Source organism: Bubalus bubalis, chromosome 2 (assembly GCF_019923935.1).
Source record: "Bubalus bubalis isolate 160015118507 breed Murrah chromosome 2, NDDB_SH_1, whole genome shotgun sequence".
NCBI lineage: Eukaryota > Metazoa > Chordata > Mammalia > Artiodactyla > Bovidae > Bubalus > Bubalus bubalis.
Window position 1 is genome coordinate 183,723,191 of NC_059158.1, and position 16,717 is coordinate 183,739,907.

At 37.8% G+C, this 16,717-nt stretch overlaps 1 protein-coding gene across 18 annotated transcripts in view; it reads left to right on the forward strand.

Moving 5' to 3' along the window:
- Positions 1 to 16,717, forward strand: part of EIF4G3 (eukaryotic translation initiation factor 4 gamma 3) — a 353,112-nt gene that overhangs the window by 214,432 nt on the left and 121,963 nt on the right. For 13 of the 18 annotated variants that reach the window (XM_045164652.1, XM_045164651.1, XM_045164650.1 and 10 more), the window contains 2 exons: positions 4,588 to 4,696; positions 13,020 to 13,859. In XM_045164652.1, the coding sequence (XP_045020587.1) occupies positions 4,588 to 4,696; positions 13,020 to 13,859 (949 nt within the window). The remainder of the gene's footprint in view (positions 1 to 4,587; positions 4,697 to 13,019; positions 13,860 to 16,717) is intronic. The other 5 variants (XM_044938150.2, XM_044938155.2, XM_044938157.2 and 2 more) reach the window with 1 other exon arrangement.

A 16,717-nucleotide genomic window follows, 5' to 3' on the forward strand; every position in this document is an offset into this window, starting at 1 on the left:
TCCATTTTTCTCCTGACTTCTTTATCGTTTTTGTGATCATTACTCTGAAGTCTTTTTTTTGTAGATTGCCTGTCTCCACTTCACTTAGTTTTTCCCTGCCCCTTTGTCTTGTTCCTTCACCTGGAACATGTTCCTCTGCCCCCTCATTTTGACTGAGTTGCTTTTTTCTGTTTTTATATATGAGGTAGGTTGGTCACATTTCTCAGCCTTGGGAACGTGTTGTTCTGTAGGAGACCTCCTGTTTACCCCAGCAGTGCAGTTCTCTCTTGTCACTCAAGCTTCATGCCATTAGGGGTTCCTGCTCAGAGGGCTAAGCTGGTCCTTCTTGTGTACAGGCTGACTGCGTGGCTCATCTGGTAGGCTCTTTTGGCCCTTAGTGTATCTGACTGCCAGGCCCTGCCTTGTGTGGATGCTGCTCGGTGCTCTTCAGTGGGCCTGATCAGGAGATAGCTTGTGGTAGATTCCTCGGGGGCCTTTGGCCTAGTGCTGACTCATTGGTGGGTGGAGTCAGAGTCCCAAAGACCCTGAGGCCGTTTTGCTGCCCAGTGGCAGGTTACACCAGGTCCTGGTGTTAGTAGTGTCATGCAGAACTAGTTCCTGAAGTCTGGCTGCAGGCCTCAGGGATCCTAGAACTTGTTTCAGATTGTTGGTGGGGGAGCCAGGTCCTTAACACAGTTCGGTGTCACATCTGGGGCATCCTGAAACTTATGTCGGCCGGCTAGTGAACTGAACCTCGGCCCAGCTGATCCCAGGGTAAGGTCTGGGCTGGTGTGAGTGGGCTGGGTCTGCAGGCTGAAGGATCGTGGTTTTCTTGCATCTGATGCCTGCCCCATGTTGCATGAGGCTGGTCTAGTGTCCCAAGCAGGCTTCCTGAGGGAAGGTACAGTGGTTGCCTGTTGATGGTCGGAAGGGAGCTCGTGGCCCTCAAGTGGGAAGGGACATGTCTTCAGGCATGTCTGGAGATGACTGTGGGCTCATCTTTTGGCAATTTGTTTATGGGTGGGGCTCTGTTCTCCCCAGTTGGTTGACCTGAGGCATCGCTGCGCTGATGCCTAAAGCTGTGGTGTGGGATTAGGATCAGAACTTGGAGCTCGTGAGCCAAGAGCAGTGTTCATGCAGTAGAATGTCCCCAGTTATGGCTGCCACTGTTATTATCTGTGTCCTCAGGCTGAGCCACAGTCACCACCCATCCTCCCCTCCTCTCCCCACCTCTCCAGAAGACTGCCCAAGACCAGCAAGTAGGCCCAGGCTCCTGCCATATTACTGCTTTTGACTTGAGTCCCAGTGCATATAAGATTTTGTGTACACCCTTTAAGAGTGGCGTTTCTATTGCCCCCAGTCCTATGGGACTTCCAAAATTAAGCCAGAATGGCCTTCAAAGCTGCATGCTCTGTGGTCTCACCTTGGTGCAGAACCCCTGGACTGGGGAGTCTCACTCGTACTCCTGTTGGAAATCCTCTGCAATATAACACTCTCATTTGTGCGTTGCCCACCCAAGGGTATGGGATTTGGTTATATCATGAGTCTGCCCCACTACCCATCTGGTAGTTCCTTCTTTACGTCTTTAATTGTAGAAGATCTTTTCTGGTAGGTTCCAGTCTTTTTCATCAATGGTTTTTTTATAGACAGTTGAGATTTTGATGTGCTTGTAAGAGGAGGTAAGCTCACTCTTTTTTGCCCTACCATCTTATCTGCTCTTAAGAAATGAATTTTAAACTATACAAAGAAGTATTAAGACAGTCCCAGATACTGTTACCTCTTTTATGTGTTGTACTCTATTTTTTGTTTTTTTTTAAATGAGTTCTTCCAGTGAGCCCGAATCTACCATTCTCCCTTCAGGCTAGTACTTCAACTTTAATGTATATATTTTTAACAAAATAGATTCTCAAGTAATCTTTATGAAGGGAATTCACTTTTTGGATACTATCAAGTATGTGATATCTTGCCATACTTACTTTAAATAAGCTTCCTTAACACTCTGTTTGAAAAATGAGATTTTTTTTTTTCTTCTGCTTGAACTTTGATTTTGAAAAATTTGGTGTGGGGAGGGAATTTAGCGATGAAATAAATCATGAACTATTGCAGCAATGTGATGTTGCCAATAAACCCTAATCTTTTAGCTCTGATCATCTTTATTGAGTTATTTTACATTTTGACACCAACTGATCTTCCAGATTAAAGTATTGATGTATATTACCGTGTTATTTTCTTGGTCCTGTCAGAGGCTTTAGAGAATGCTGAAGTTGGATGACACTGTAAGATCTTTGATTCCTTTTCATTTTACAACTGAGCATTGCTTTTTTTTTTTTTTTTTTTTTGGCTGCAGTGAGCAGCCGGTGAGATCTTAGTTCCTTGACCAGGAATCTAACCTGTGCCCCTGCACTGAAAGCTTGAAGTTTTTACCACTGGACCATCAGGGAAGTTCGTAGCTATGAAAACTGAGTACTTTCCAAGCATTCTGAGTCTATGTATTAGATACCTGGATTTGGAACTATGAGTTAACCAGCCAACTATGAGTCACTCCTTTCTTAGAAATCTTTATACATAAAGTCTTCCTAGCGCTTTGTTGATGGAAAAATGTCTGTGCAGTTGTCTGTTTAATATGATTGAAGGTATTTTAATCTTCGATGAAAAAACTCTCTGATCTATACAGATTTATAGATACTTACAGATACCATCAGTCTTTTACTGTCTTAAGAATTTCACCTTCACCATGTATATCATTGATTTTGGTGACCTTCTTTCAGCAGATACCCTGTTTTCAATCGGTTATTCATTTCCCAGACTATTGAAATAGTTAATATTTTATTTCTTTCTGGTAAATGTGACACAGTATACAGATCTTTCTTTCCTGAGTTATGTAGATGACTATTTAATAAATGTTAAATAACATAGACTCTTTCCTTTGTTCTAGAGCTGTTTTCAGCCATAGAATCCAACTGAGTCCCTGCAGTCGTCCCTCGGTATCCATAGGGGATTGACTCCAGAACCCCCGCAGATAGCAAAATCTGCAAATGTTTAAGTCTCTAAAAGTCTAGAAAGTAAAATGAGCAGTAAAGTCAAGCTTGCATATCTGTGGGCCACACTCTGTGGGTACAGAAGAGTGACCTTATTTTCCCTTACTGCTGTGATTCCTTCCTAACTTTTAAATTTTAATAATAAAAAATTTCTCCCACTGGAACTAAGAATTCAGAGTACAGTAATCACAGTATTACTATCTATTTGTCAGTGATTCAAAGTTGAAAATAGAAACTCTCTTCATTTTTTACATATGGAAATATAATTTTAGTGGTCTTCATTTAGAAGAAATTGTGGAATGTGAGTACTTTCATGGTTTATAATGCATAGGTGAAATAATACTATTTTCTGTGTTTTTATATGTTATTTTGTACATCATATATAGTCTTACATAAATTATGCACATTGTACATCATGAAAAGCAGTTAGTTAAATGACATTATAAATAATAGATGTTTGAACTCATATTTCATTTTATGTTCCTACTCTCTGTGAGACATACTGATTCAAATATATTTTTCATAAACTCCTACTTTTAAGTGGCCCTATGTACCCTGAATTTCCCCCTACCTTCCAAAAAAATAAAAGTCAGATTGTGCAGGGAGCTCTGCTCTAATAGCACTGGTAGAATTTGATGTAGACGATTATAGCTATGAAAAATTGACCTTAGATCTCCGAGGAGAGACACTGTTTTCCTGTGTGGCTGTTGTGTAACCCTCAAGTCCAGAACAAATACCTAACTAGAATGTGATGTAGATTGAATGTTCTTGTTCTTTCTTGTGTAATTCTTGTTCCCTCTAAGTTGAAAAATGGCTGCAGTGTTTTTCAACCTACTCTGCTAGGATTTTGATGGACATTTATATTCCATATACTGGCTGAGTGCAAAGAAGAGTTTTCTCTTGCCTGTGAAAAGCCAGATATATTACTCAGCTTTCTGCCTCTGAGAATATATCATCCTTGACCCAGAATCTAAAGACATTTTAAGGTGAAAGTTCCTTTAAAGGCTTTCCAAGTTGCATTTCACCTCTGTGATATGGACAAATGATCAGAATCACCATTCTGTATTGTTTTCTTGAATCAGTAACTGATTTTAAAACCCATCATGTCTTGTTTGTCCTGGTTTTGACTGGTGAACTATCATACTTTGCTACGTAATTTATAAATGAAGTTGGCCAAGTCCCATTGGTCTTGACTGAGAAGATGCTGAATTCCTTCTCAGAAGTGACATCTGTCGTTAGGTTGAAAGTCTGTCCTTAGAAGGAACACTGGAGAGTGCATTGTACTAACAATTGTTGCGCGGTCGTCTCTTGCTGTGGTTAATATTAATCATCTCTTCCCCCCCCCTCCCCTTTCTTGCTGCCTCTTTTCCTTTTCTTCCTTGTCTTCCCATATACTTTTTGAATTTATTAAACTGGCCTATATATTTTTTCCTTGCTTTGTTTGTTTGTTTGTTTGTTTAATTTTGTGACCTCCTGCCTTACTTTGTCTTCCCCACTTGCTTGGGTTCCATGTTGCTAGTTTTTATGTTCGCACGCTCATTATCACCCTTTTTTGTACTTCAAATCCCAGCAGCTGCCCAGCCAGGCCCCCGAGCACAGCCCTGTGGCCTATGGGACTGTGCAGAGTGCTCATCTTGCTGCCAGCACCCCTGTCACTGCAGCGAGCGACCAGAAGCAAGGTTTGTGCATGACTGTTTTCCTCCCTCTTACCTTTAGTCTCTTTTTCTAAAAAACTTAATTATGTTGCCTCATCATTTAAGAGTAAGAATAAAACATGTGAGGATTATCTAGAATCCCCACTTTTATAACGAAGTTTTGAGATAGAAAATCAAAGTATTCTACCTCTAAAGAAGTAAAGTAGGTATGGTACAATGAGTAAAAGTTTTTCCTACCTTTTGGTAAAGCCTCATTGTCAAATGTGTATTTATAGGTATAAGCTTAGCTGCCTTAAATGGTTTCTTTTGGAACAAGGTTGAGGAAGATAAATCGATGTATGTATTGCTTTATCAGAACAGCAGTTTCTGTTCGTAAGTTTAGCATGTTCATGCGTATCTTACTATTTTCGAAAACATAAAATGTTCCTTCTTACAAGCTTGGCTTCTGTAGCCTCAGTTGAAGATAGTACTGAGTTCAGGTCCTGACTGTATCCGGCAGTATTTGGTCTTCATGAGTTATTATGCTGAATATCTTAATTTCTTCATTTACTAAATGGAATGAGGAATAGCTTCCTTATAGAGTTGTTATGGGGACATGCCAAGCATTGGAAAAACATTTAGTAAATTACAACCTAGTAAATTTTCAAACTGTGGTGTTGGAGAAGACTCTTGAGAATCCCTTGGACTGCATGGAGATCAAACTAGTTAATTCTGAAGGAAATCAACCCTGAATATTCATTGGAGGGACTGATGCTGAAGATAAAGCTCCAATACTTTGGCCACCTGATGTGAAGAGCTGACTCGTTGGAAAAGACACTGATTCTGGGAAGGACTGAAGGCAGGAAGAAAAGAGAACAACAGAGGATGAGATGGTTGGATGACATCACTGACTCAGTGGATGAGTTTGAGCAAACTCTGGGAGATGGTGAAGGACAAAGAAGCCTGTTGTGCTGCAGTCCATGGGGTCGCAAAGAGTTGGACATGACTGAGTGACTGAACAACAACAACAAAATTACAGCCGTTATTATTATCCAGAATCACACTAGTCTCCCCTCTTAACCTTTGGACATAAGGGACCACATGTTTGGTGAAATAAGTACACATATTACCTCTTGGATTAAAAATAGGAAACTTGAAGGAAAATCTCATGCCAGAAGTGGGATATCATAGCCTCCCCTTCTTTCCTGCCTAGTTAGATTTAGGTTGACCTTTCAGCTAAAATTGGGAGAATTCATTAGGTACAAGGGGAAGCAGGTTACTGTGTTCATGCTTTTATAATGTTTCTGACTTTATTCTAAGAATGATTAAAATCATATGTGTTTTCTATTTTCTTGAATTATTTATTTTTCCAAACACCTTATTATTCTGTAGCTGATGTGTAGTTTCTGTACTTTTATTCTTTAAAAAGCCTTGGGTTTGGCAAATAATGAAAATGGAGGTATTTAGTATTATTGTTTTTTCACTGGACTACAAGTTAATCACGCTCACAAACTTGTAGTGCACGGTTTTGATGTTATTTCACAGTATGCAAAAGTAGTGTGGTGTTCTTTCCCTTTAGTATTCAGTAGCCTAGTATTCTTGAACAGAGACAAGCCTAATTTTTTTTTTTTTTTCTAAATTTTGTTTTATGAAATAGTTCTAAGCCACAACATAAGTAACGTATCCTAAACCTTTGGAATACTTCTACAAGTTGCACTGTCAAATACTACTTTCAGCAGCGTTCAGAGTTGGAGACTCATAACATGTTTAAAGTTAAATGTTTTTGCATTAAAACCATTCATCTTGCAGGAGGGCAGTTCGTAGGTATTCTGGAAGGCTACTTCCTATTGATCAAGCAGTCTTGAGTCAGCATTCAGATTACTTTCAGTCTGAGTTAAGAATTTTCAGGGTTCAAGATGTCATTTCTTTTGCGTGGTCATCGAAAAAGCAAGAGAGTTCCAGAAAAACATCTATTTTTGCTTTATTGACTATGCCAAAGCCTTTGACTGTGTGGATCACAATAAACTGTGGAAAATTCTGAAGGAGATGGGAATACCAGACCACCTGACCTGCCTCTTAAGAAACCTATATGCAGGTCAGGAAGCAACAGTTAGAACTGGACATGGAACAACAGACTGGTTCCAAATAGGAAAAGGAGTACGTCAAGGCTGTATATTGCCACCCTGCTTATTTAACTTATATGCAGAGTACACCATGAGAAACTCTGGGCTGGAAGAAGCACAAGCTGGAATCAAGATTGCCGGGAGAAATATCAATAACCTCAGATATGCAGATGACAGCACCCTTATGGCAGAAAGTGAAGAGGAACTCAAAAGCCTCTTGATGAAGGTGAAAGTGGAGAGTGAAAAAGTTGGCTTAAAGCTCAACATTCAGAAAACAAAGATCATGGCATCCGGTCCCATCACTTCTTGAGAAATAAATGGGGAAACAGTGGAAACAGCATCAGACTTTATTTTTCTGGGCTCCAAAATCACTGCAGATGGTGACTGCAGCCATGAAATTAAAAGCCGCTTACTCCTTGGAAGGAAAGTTATGACCAACCTAGATAGCATATTCAGAGACATTACTTTGCCAACAAAGGTCCGTCTAGTCAAGGCTATGGTTTTTCCTGTGGTCACGTATGGATGTGAGAGTTGGACTGTGAAGAAAGCTGAGCGCCAAAGAATTGATGCTTTTGAACTGTGGTGCTGGAGAAGACTCTTGAGAGTCCCTTGGACTGCAAGGAGATCCAACCAGTCCATTCTGAAGGAGATCAGTCCTTGGTGTTCTTTGGAAGGACTGGTGCTAAAGCTGAAACTCCAGTACTTTGGCCACCTCATGCGAAGAGTTGACTCATTGGAAAAGACTCTGATGCTGGGAGGGATTGGGGACAGGAGGAGAAGGGGACGACAGAGGATGAGATGGTTGGATGGCATCACCTACTCCGTGGACATGAGTTTGGGTAGACTCCGGGAATTGGTGATGGACAGGGAGGCCTGGCATGCTGTGATTCATGGGGTCGCAAAGAGTCGGACATGACTGAACAACTGAACTGAACTGAACTGAATCTTTTTTGCTAGTTATAATTATGCTAAGCATACTTAAGAATTACCAAGCAGAGAGGCCTTAAAATACTTTCTTTATGCTGGCTTTCTCTGTAGATTGATGTATGGTACTAGGAATTCATAATATTTTGATGGTGGTAGCTCTGGCCTAAGATTTTTGGATTAGGAGATACCTGTGTATCTTGTCACATTTAGCCATTGATTTACGGGAGGAGAAATGCAAAATTCTTTGTTTCCTCTCATTTTTTTCTTTGATGCCTAGTGGAAATTTGATTAATAAAATCAGCATTTCAAATTGATATTTGATGTGGATTTGGGTGAATTAAAACATGTTTGACATTACCTTGGACTTCCCTGGTGGCTCAGATGGTAAAGCGTCTGCCTACAGTGCGGAAGACCTGGGTTCGATCCTAGGGTCAGGAAGATCCTCTGGAGAAGGAAATGGCAACCCACTCCAGTACTCTTGCCTGGAAAATCGCATGGACAGAGGAGCCTAGCAGGCTACAGTCCATGGGGTTGCAAAGCGTCGGACACGGCCTAGCGACTTCACTTCACTTCAGCTTGGTGAAAGAGTCACTTCCGTTTTAAATATATTTCATGGGCTTACAGGAACTTTTGGGGACTACTGCTGTCTTCCTCTAGTACTAACTGTTCTCCAGAAAACTCAGTAATACTGACTTTCTGTTTTTAATTCTGTCAATAACTTGTCACTATATATAATAGTTTTCAGAATAGTTTTCTTTTTTAAACTAAATATATATAATTCAAATAATATTAGAAAGGGCTCATCATTTTTCAAATAATTTTTTTACAGTTAAAGTTTTTAAAAAAGTTTCTTAACTGTAGATTCATTTTGAAATTAAAGTATGATACAAAACTGCACTGTTTCAAAAGTTGTTACATTATCCTCAGAAACAATAGATTCTGTATTCTACGTTCAGATTGATTTTTCTCTCTTGATGGAAATATTACTGATGTTTTGTACTGGGATCCCATTTTATCCCCAAAGTCTCCCAGTAGTTTGATTCACTTTAATACTTCTTTTTCCATAAACTTGCCTTTCCCCCTCTTAATTGAAAGAATTTAGAATTTGAAATCATTTTCAATTTCTTACACTTTTAATTTTTAAAATCCTATCTGTAAATTAGGAACATAATAGTTTTTATCCCACTAGTGATGATAAAACTTAGTGGACACTAAGTATATATGGTATTTTACCTGTTTCCTGGCTCATATTAAGTGCTTAATAAATACTAGCTGCCATAATGGTCTGCTTTCTGTTTCTGATGTTCACAGCTGGACTAGTTACATGCAGACCAAGTTTTCAGACAAATATGTCATTTCCCATTTGTTTTGGTACTTGATAATAAAGACAGGGAAGATCTCAACTTGATTTGTATCAATAGAAAGACTGTTGAGTGAATTAAAACTTTGAGTCGGTGTTGATAGTGTAGAGACACAGCTTAAATGATTGAACAATGTTTGGGTTTTTTTTTTCTTTTTTTTTAAATTTTATTTTATTTTTAAACTTTACATAATTGTATTAGTTTTGCCAAATATCAAAATGAATCCGCCACAGGTATACATGTGTTCCCCATCCTGATCCCTCCTCCCTCCTCCCTTCCCATACCATCCCTCTGGGTCATCCCAGTGCACTAGCCCCAAGCATCCAGTATCGTGCATCGAACCTGAACAATGTTTGGAAAAGTTCATTCAGTCCAGTGTACTGAGGATATGGTATGTATAATTAAATACAAATAAAAATTACCTATGCCTTAGTATGTTTTAGAAGCACTTGATATAGAGTAGGGATGCAGTGAATAGTATTCTGTTGTAAATTCAACCAGTTGTTATACCAGTGTAGCTCAATAAGGGCACTTTGGAAATTTAGGACGAGACTATTCTCTGTCAAATGAGACTGTCCCTCAAATAGCAGAATACTGAGCATTCCTGGTCTCTCCCCCACTAAGTGATAGTAACACTCTGTCCTTTGTAGCTCCTGACAACCAAAGGGTGCCCGTCTAGGACATCAGTTGTACTACCCTGTGAGAATAAAGGGAGCAGTTTTTCCTTTTTATAAATTTGACATTCATTAGAGAAACTGTGGTTAAGCAGAAAGAAAAATTATCTGTCTCATTATCTATATTGTAACGTGTATGTAATTCTAGGCTTTCTCATATGGATATATGTTAATATTATATTTTTTGTTGCTGTTTTTACCAGTAGTTTATTCTCTACATGCAGTTGTGCCCTGTTTTTTTTAAAAGTGTCTTTTATTATAAACACCTTTCTGTATCATTAAATGCTCTTTTAAAAGCTAATTTTAAATGATTGCAATAATATGCCATTATATTCCCAGGCCATTATTTCTTTAACAAATCCCTTATTGATAGACATTTAATTTATTTTCCTATTTTTGCTCTTATAAATATTGTTGCTTTAAATATTACACACCTCTGTCTTTGCTCATTCTTCAATGATTATTTTCTTTAAAAAGTTCTTCAGTATGAAATTCCCACAGATTCCTAAAAATGGCCAAATAGTATAAACATTTTGAATGCAATATATTAGATTTCAAACTATCATGGCTTTGCAAAGCATACTCTTTATAGTAAAAGTTCTTAGAGAAATAAAATTAGTGTTCTTTGTGATCTATTATTTCTTTCAGCTTTCTGTATTAAAACCTTAATGATTTCATTAAAGGACTTATTTCAGAATAAGGAGCTCACAAAAACAATTTAAAATTTTGTTTCTTTTCTTTATTAATGTTAGGTATTTCGAAAGAGTATATAGAAGTTTCACAAGTCTGCTTTTGTTTGATTTTTTTAGTCTCATAAATTAATAATTGAATTGATATACTCTTGTTAATGTGAGATTTGCTATTTTCTAATGTTTCATTCATCTAGGTTTCATTCGGTGGTCATAAAGGGTGGTTAATATTCTGATGTGCTTTAAAAGTGGTATCTTCTAATGTGAGTGACCCTTGTAGCAGTTATTCCAGTTAATTGGAAATTCATTTGGGATATTTTAATAAATACATATGCAGTTCAGTTCAGTCGCTCAGTCATGTCCGACTCTTTGCGACCCCATGAATTGTAGCACACCAGGCCTCCCTGTCCATCACAACTCCCTCAGTTCACTCAAACCTACGTCCATCAAGTGGCCATCCAGCCATCTCATCCTCTGTCGTCCCCTTCTCCTCCTGCCCCCAATCCTTCCCAGCATCAGAGTCTTTTCCAATGAGTCAACTCTTCGCATGAGGTGGCCAAAGTACTGGAGTTTCAGCTTTAGCATCATTCCTTCCAAAGAAATCCCAGGGTTGATCTCCTTCAGAATGGACTGGTTGGATCTCCTTGCAGTCCAAGGGACTCTCAAGAGTCTTCTCCAGCACCACAGTTCAAAAGCATCAATTCTTCGGTGCTCAGCCTTCTTCACAGTCCAACTCTCACATCCATACGTGACCACTAGAAAAACCATAGCCTTGACTAGACGGACCTTTGTTAGCAAAGTAATGTCTCTGCTTTTGAATATGCTGTCTAGGTTGGTCATAACTTTCCTTCCAAGGACTAAGCGGCTTTTAATTTCATGGCTGCAGTCACCATCTGCAGTGATCTTGGAGCCCAGAAAAATAAAGTCTGACACTGTTTCCACTGGTTCCCCATCTAGTTCCCATGAAGTGATGGGACCGGATTGCACGATCTTCGTTTTCTGAATGTTGAGCTTTAAGCCAACTTTTTCACTCTCCACTTTCACTTTCATCAAGAGGCTTTTTAGTTCCTCTTCACTTTCTGCCATAAGGGTGGTGTCATCTGCATATCTGAGGTGATTGATATTTCTCCCGGCAATCTTGATTACAGCTTGTGTTTCTTCCAGCCCAGCGTTTCTCATGAAATATAATAGATGTATTTCTTTGAAATGTTTTTGTCTCTTGCCCAGGCAACTTAGTCTGAGGTATTTGGCTTTGAGAACCGATTGACCTTATTTCTCCATTATAGTAAATAGGCAGAGTTTTAGAAACACTGGATGCTAAGCCCATCAATTAAAGTGAATTTTAAAGCCAATAAAAGAAGTTGCAGTGAATTAATTAGCCTTTAACAGTTTAATTTTGCCATCTGTTTATCTGATTAATGAGCATATTTTCTTTGACAGCCTTACTTGAAATTTATTGTAAACACTCAGTTTCACTGATGCAGAAAGATTTTTGGCAGAGAAAGTTAAGTCCCTTTCAGTTTAGTTTGTCTTTTAGCAGCACTTAAAATTTTTGTTTGCATTTGGTGAACATACTCATGAGTATCTGTTTTTATCACTGGAGCCTGTTTGGTTTCCAGTTTCGTACTTCCTAAACAGAACAATCTAAGTCTCTGATTTTATCTTCCTAGGCATGAATCACATGTTTGTTTACCTGGAATTTTAAAATAGGGAAATTTTCATGAGTTAGCATTTCTTTCATTTTTCTGGTACCTTTATTATGATTATTGATTTGTCACTCTTACTCTCATTCTTTCTCTGTATGTAGACACACGTTTTATATATTATTCTCATATAAAGTGTTTTTTTAAATTGGACTTAATAGTCTGAATATTAATTTTGGTTTCTCTTTAAAGAATATATATATATTTTTTACTATTGAAGATATAAGATAAATCTCTGGTTTTATTCCTTAACACTATTTCTAGTTATATGCTTCTTTTCAGAAATATAAGTTAAATTAACATCTCAATGAATTTTTATGTTCAGGAACTTGATTTCCCTGATAATTGATTTCATTGATAATAAATGACACCATGATAATTTTTCTTGAAATAATTTTTTATGCAAGCAATACAAGTTCTTTATAAAAGTCTCACCACATGCAGAAATATGTAGAATAAAAAATAATATATGTGTCTAATTTAATCTCCAATTATTTACCCTTAAACTGTCCTGTCCCACCACTATAATGTATCCTTGGTAGAAAAATTTTACACAGAAGATCTCTCCACCTTAAAGAAAAGCCCTATTCTCATCCCAAGAATTGTTTCCTTTTAGTTTTGATGAGATTTTTCCATTGTATTCTTGACATAATCATTTGGTGAATTAACTCCTCTTACTTCGAAATAAACTTTATATGTGTTGGAGGTTAAGTAGTAACAGAAAATAGAAAAGAAATATGCAGTGTTTTTGGAGTGGCAAAATAATATTTTGATCTGTCTTCTGTTGCTCATGTTTTAGAATAAGAGATTAAAAGAATTATCCCCAAATAATACAATACAATCTTTGATCCAAAAATTATTCTTAAATCTCTTTCTTTGTTTCCTCCCCAGAAGAGAAGCCAAAACCAGATCCAGTGTTAAAGACTCCTTCCCCAGTCCTTAGGCTGGCCCTCAGTGGAGAGAAGAAAGAACAAGCAGGCCTGACGTCTGAGATTACTGCAGTGGAGTCCATACCAGAGCTTCCTCTGCCTCCATCCCCTACTGCTATTTCTCCACTTGCTCGAAGTACAATTACTTCTCCCACCTCTCTTGCTCTTAGTAGCCAACCAATATTCACCACTGCAATTGATGACAGATGTGAACTCTCTTCCTCAAAAGAAGACACAATTCCTATTCCCAGCCCCACATCTTGCACAGAAGCATCAGATCCTTTACCAACAGATGAAATTGATGATGATATATGCAAGAAATCTTGTAGTGTAGCACCAAATGATATTCCACTGATTTCTAGTACTAACCTAATTAATGAAATGAATGTAGTTAATGAAAAATTACCAGCCACGGAAAGCATTGTGGAAATAGTAAAACAGGAGGTGTTACCACTGACTCTTGAATTGGAGATTTTGGAAAATCCCCCTGAAGAAATCAAAGTGGAGTGTGTCCCAACTCCCATCAGCCCTTCGATAGTTCCCTCCTTTTCTCCGTCTCCTCCAACTCCTCCAGCTTCTCCTCCTCCCACACCAGTTATCGTTCCTGCTGCTGCCACTAGTGTTAATACTGGTAGTGGTTGCACCGGAGTCCAGAGAGTCTTCGAAGAGGGCGAGAACATAAGAACTTGCCTTAGTGAAGATGCAAAAGAGATTCAGAACAAAGTAGAGGTAGAAGCAGATGGGCAAACAGAAGAGATTGTGGATTCTCAGAACTTAAGTTCAAGAAAGAGCCCAGTCCCAGGTAAGTCATTCTGTTATTAATTGTATTATGCTTGCTGAACATGAAAACGCAGCAGTATTTGAGTTATTTTTTAATTGGCTACTTTCCTTGACTTCCAGAAACATCAAATGAACGCTGAAATTCCTAGTCTGATTTCTTCCGTGGTGTGTTTATGTTTTAGTGCATCCAGCAAAGAGTTAATCCATTGTCTAAAAATGCAAATGAAATATCAAATATACAAAATGCCTCCAAGGTATATGTTACTGTACATGTGTTTTTTGTTTTTGCCTCGTTCATAACAATCATTTCCTCTGGGGTTAATTTTGTTGCTTTGGGGATGGAAACCAGTCAAACCCAGCGTGGTCTGTAGTCCCAAATCTTGTCTTCTCAGAATTTTAAAACCTAGTCAATCCTTAACTTAAAAGAATTCCTCTGTGCAATATCTCTTCTTTAATCTTGCTTAAGGAAAAGAGCAATCAGAATGTCAAAGGTTTATTACTAGTTCTGGAAAATAAATGTACCCTTTCTGTTTCACAGATAAGTATAATGCTCTTCCATTTTTTCTTTTTAAAGTTTCATTTCCTGTAATATTAATTTATCATTACTTAATATCATTAGTATGACCAAAGTATTACATCTTTCTGAATTCAGAAGTATTTGTTTTTAATGTAGCATCACCTAGAATTGTGGATCTAACCATTAGGTTTTTATAATATTGATCAAAAGTTATCTGAGGCTTATCAACTATTCTTGATTCAGTAGCCGATAAGAATATGGCTTTTAACGAGTCAACATAGCTTGTCTTCTAGACATTGCTCTGTATTGTATAATTTGCTCTTTGTGTACCTGTCAAGTTGCTCAATTTGACAAATGAGTGCTCTCCCTGCGATCTAGATATGTACTGGGGATGTCTTAGTCACCTGCATCCCTGTTGTTTATTACCTATTCTGACCTGTCTAGTAGGAAATTTGGCAAGTCAAGTTTAAGATGTGGCTCTCCCACCCAACTCAGTTCTCAAGGTGATTCCCTCATGAAAGTCTGTGAGAGGTGTCTGGTTCCTTGGAATTGCAGAACATCTAGTTCCACTGTGAACCAGAGCAGGAAAACAAACAGTGCCAGGCAGTTGGGACTGGGAGAAATCTATCATAAATGTTTATAAATCACCTGTCTCCTCAATAGACCGGCCTCGATAACCATCAGATTCAGTGCCGTCACTGTTGCGGAGCCGTCTTCCTTGGTAGGGCGATGATGTGGGCAGGGCTTTTTCATTACTCTTTGAAAAAAAAAGTCTTACTTTTGGTGTGGCTGCAGGTGAGTACCCCTCCAAAGAACATTTGTTTGTTGGAGAATAGTAATTTGTTTGACCCTTGATTTTTTTTTCCCCTTCGTTTACCAACCTGTGAGTTGTTTTTCAACAACTAGTGATTTGGTAGTTCCAAAAATAGAAGAGGCTATTGAAGACAAATGTTTTAAAACATCCATACAAACAATAGAAAGGAAAAGCAGGCATAGGGAATGCAAGTCAAAGATACAAACTGTATCTCAGAACTGAAATAAGTGTAAAGCAGAATTCTACATTGATGTACTACTTAACACTCATCCCTGATATTCATTCATTCTTTTAAACAATTCGTCACTTAAGTGGCCTGGTATTATAAGACAGCTCCCCTGGATAAATGGACAAACAGAATTTAGGGCTAAGTAATCTTTATACCATGGTATATTTTTTTTCCAAAATGCAGATTGCTCTTGGAATTAGTAATATTAGTCACGAGCACCTTTGCTCAGCTGTAAAGCAGAAGATAACAAAAAGAGAAAAACCATATTTTGTATGATTAGGGACAAGGTAGATGTTGGTGATGTCAGGAAGTAAAGTGTCTTGGCATTTTTCTAGTTTCATGATATTTCTTAACCTATAAATGTATTTTGGAGATACTAGAAGTTCAAAGTTTCCATTTTATATCTTATACTCTTCAAAATCCAAAGTAAATGAACCTTAAGAAACCATGCACCTCTAGCATTTTTTTAATTGTAATGCTTACCAAAAACATTCCTGACTCTCTCATTTCAGTATTAATATTTGTTAATGTTATTGCTATGAAAGTTAACAATGAAAATTAACTCATCATTCTTTTTATCCACCTCAAATTGTCATATGCTTAATGACTACAGTCTTTTTTGCACTTACTCATTTAGTTTACTTCATTTATTTTGAGAGGTTATTAAAACCATAATACTTTGGCTCAGTATCAGCCTTTTGTTGTTGACTTTTGAAAATAGCTCTTATCTCTGCCTGAGGATGAGCACTTTAAAGCAGGATTCAGAAACCAGTTGCTTTTGACAGGTGTGATGCATCGAAGTATATAGTAGTTGGTATAGAGGTACTCGTTTTAAAGCAGTAAAGGCAGACATAAGGGGTGTGGTCCATTACTTCTGATGGGAAACATTTTTTGCAACTATTTAGGTTGACTGGCACAAATTGCAGCAATTCTGGATACTTAGGGGTTGCAGAGAAAGCCCTATAAAATGAGAATGGTTTGTACCTTCAGGGTATGCTGAAAAGCTTCAGAGATGGGGGAGACATTTGATTACCTGATCTGTACTATCACTTCAACAGTTGAATGTGGAAAAAAATATGTATTTAACTGATTTAAGTCTTAGGAATTTTTATTATGAGTTTTATTATACTTGGTGAGGGAAGAAGAGAGAATTTCAGAATTTGTGCAAAAACATTCCCCACTTACCCATTCAGGAATTCATTTTGTGCAGTTTCACAAGTGTAGATACTGTATAACATGCTTGCTGTATAACATGAGTTTTTTCACTCTTAAAAACAATAGTGATTTTTTTCTTCTACTTTTCTTGTTTCTACTTGATAT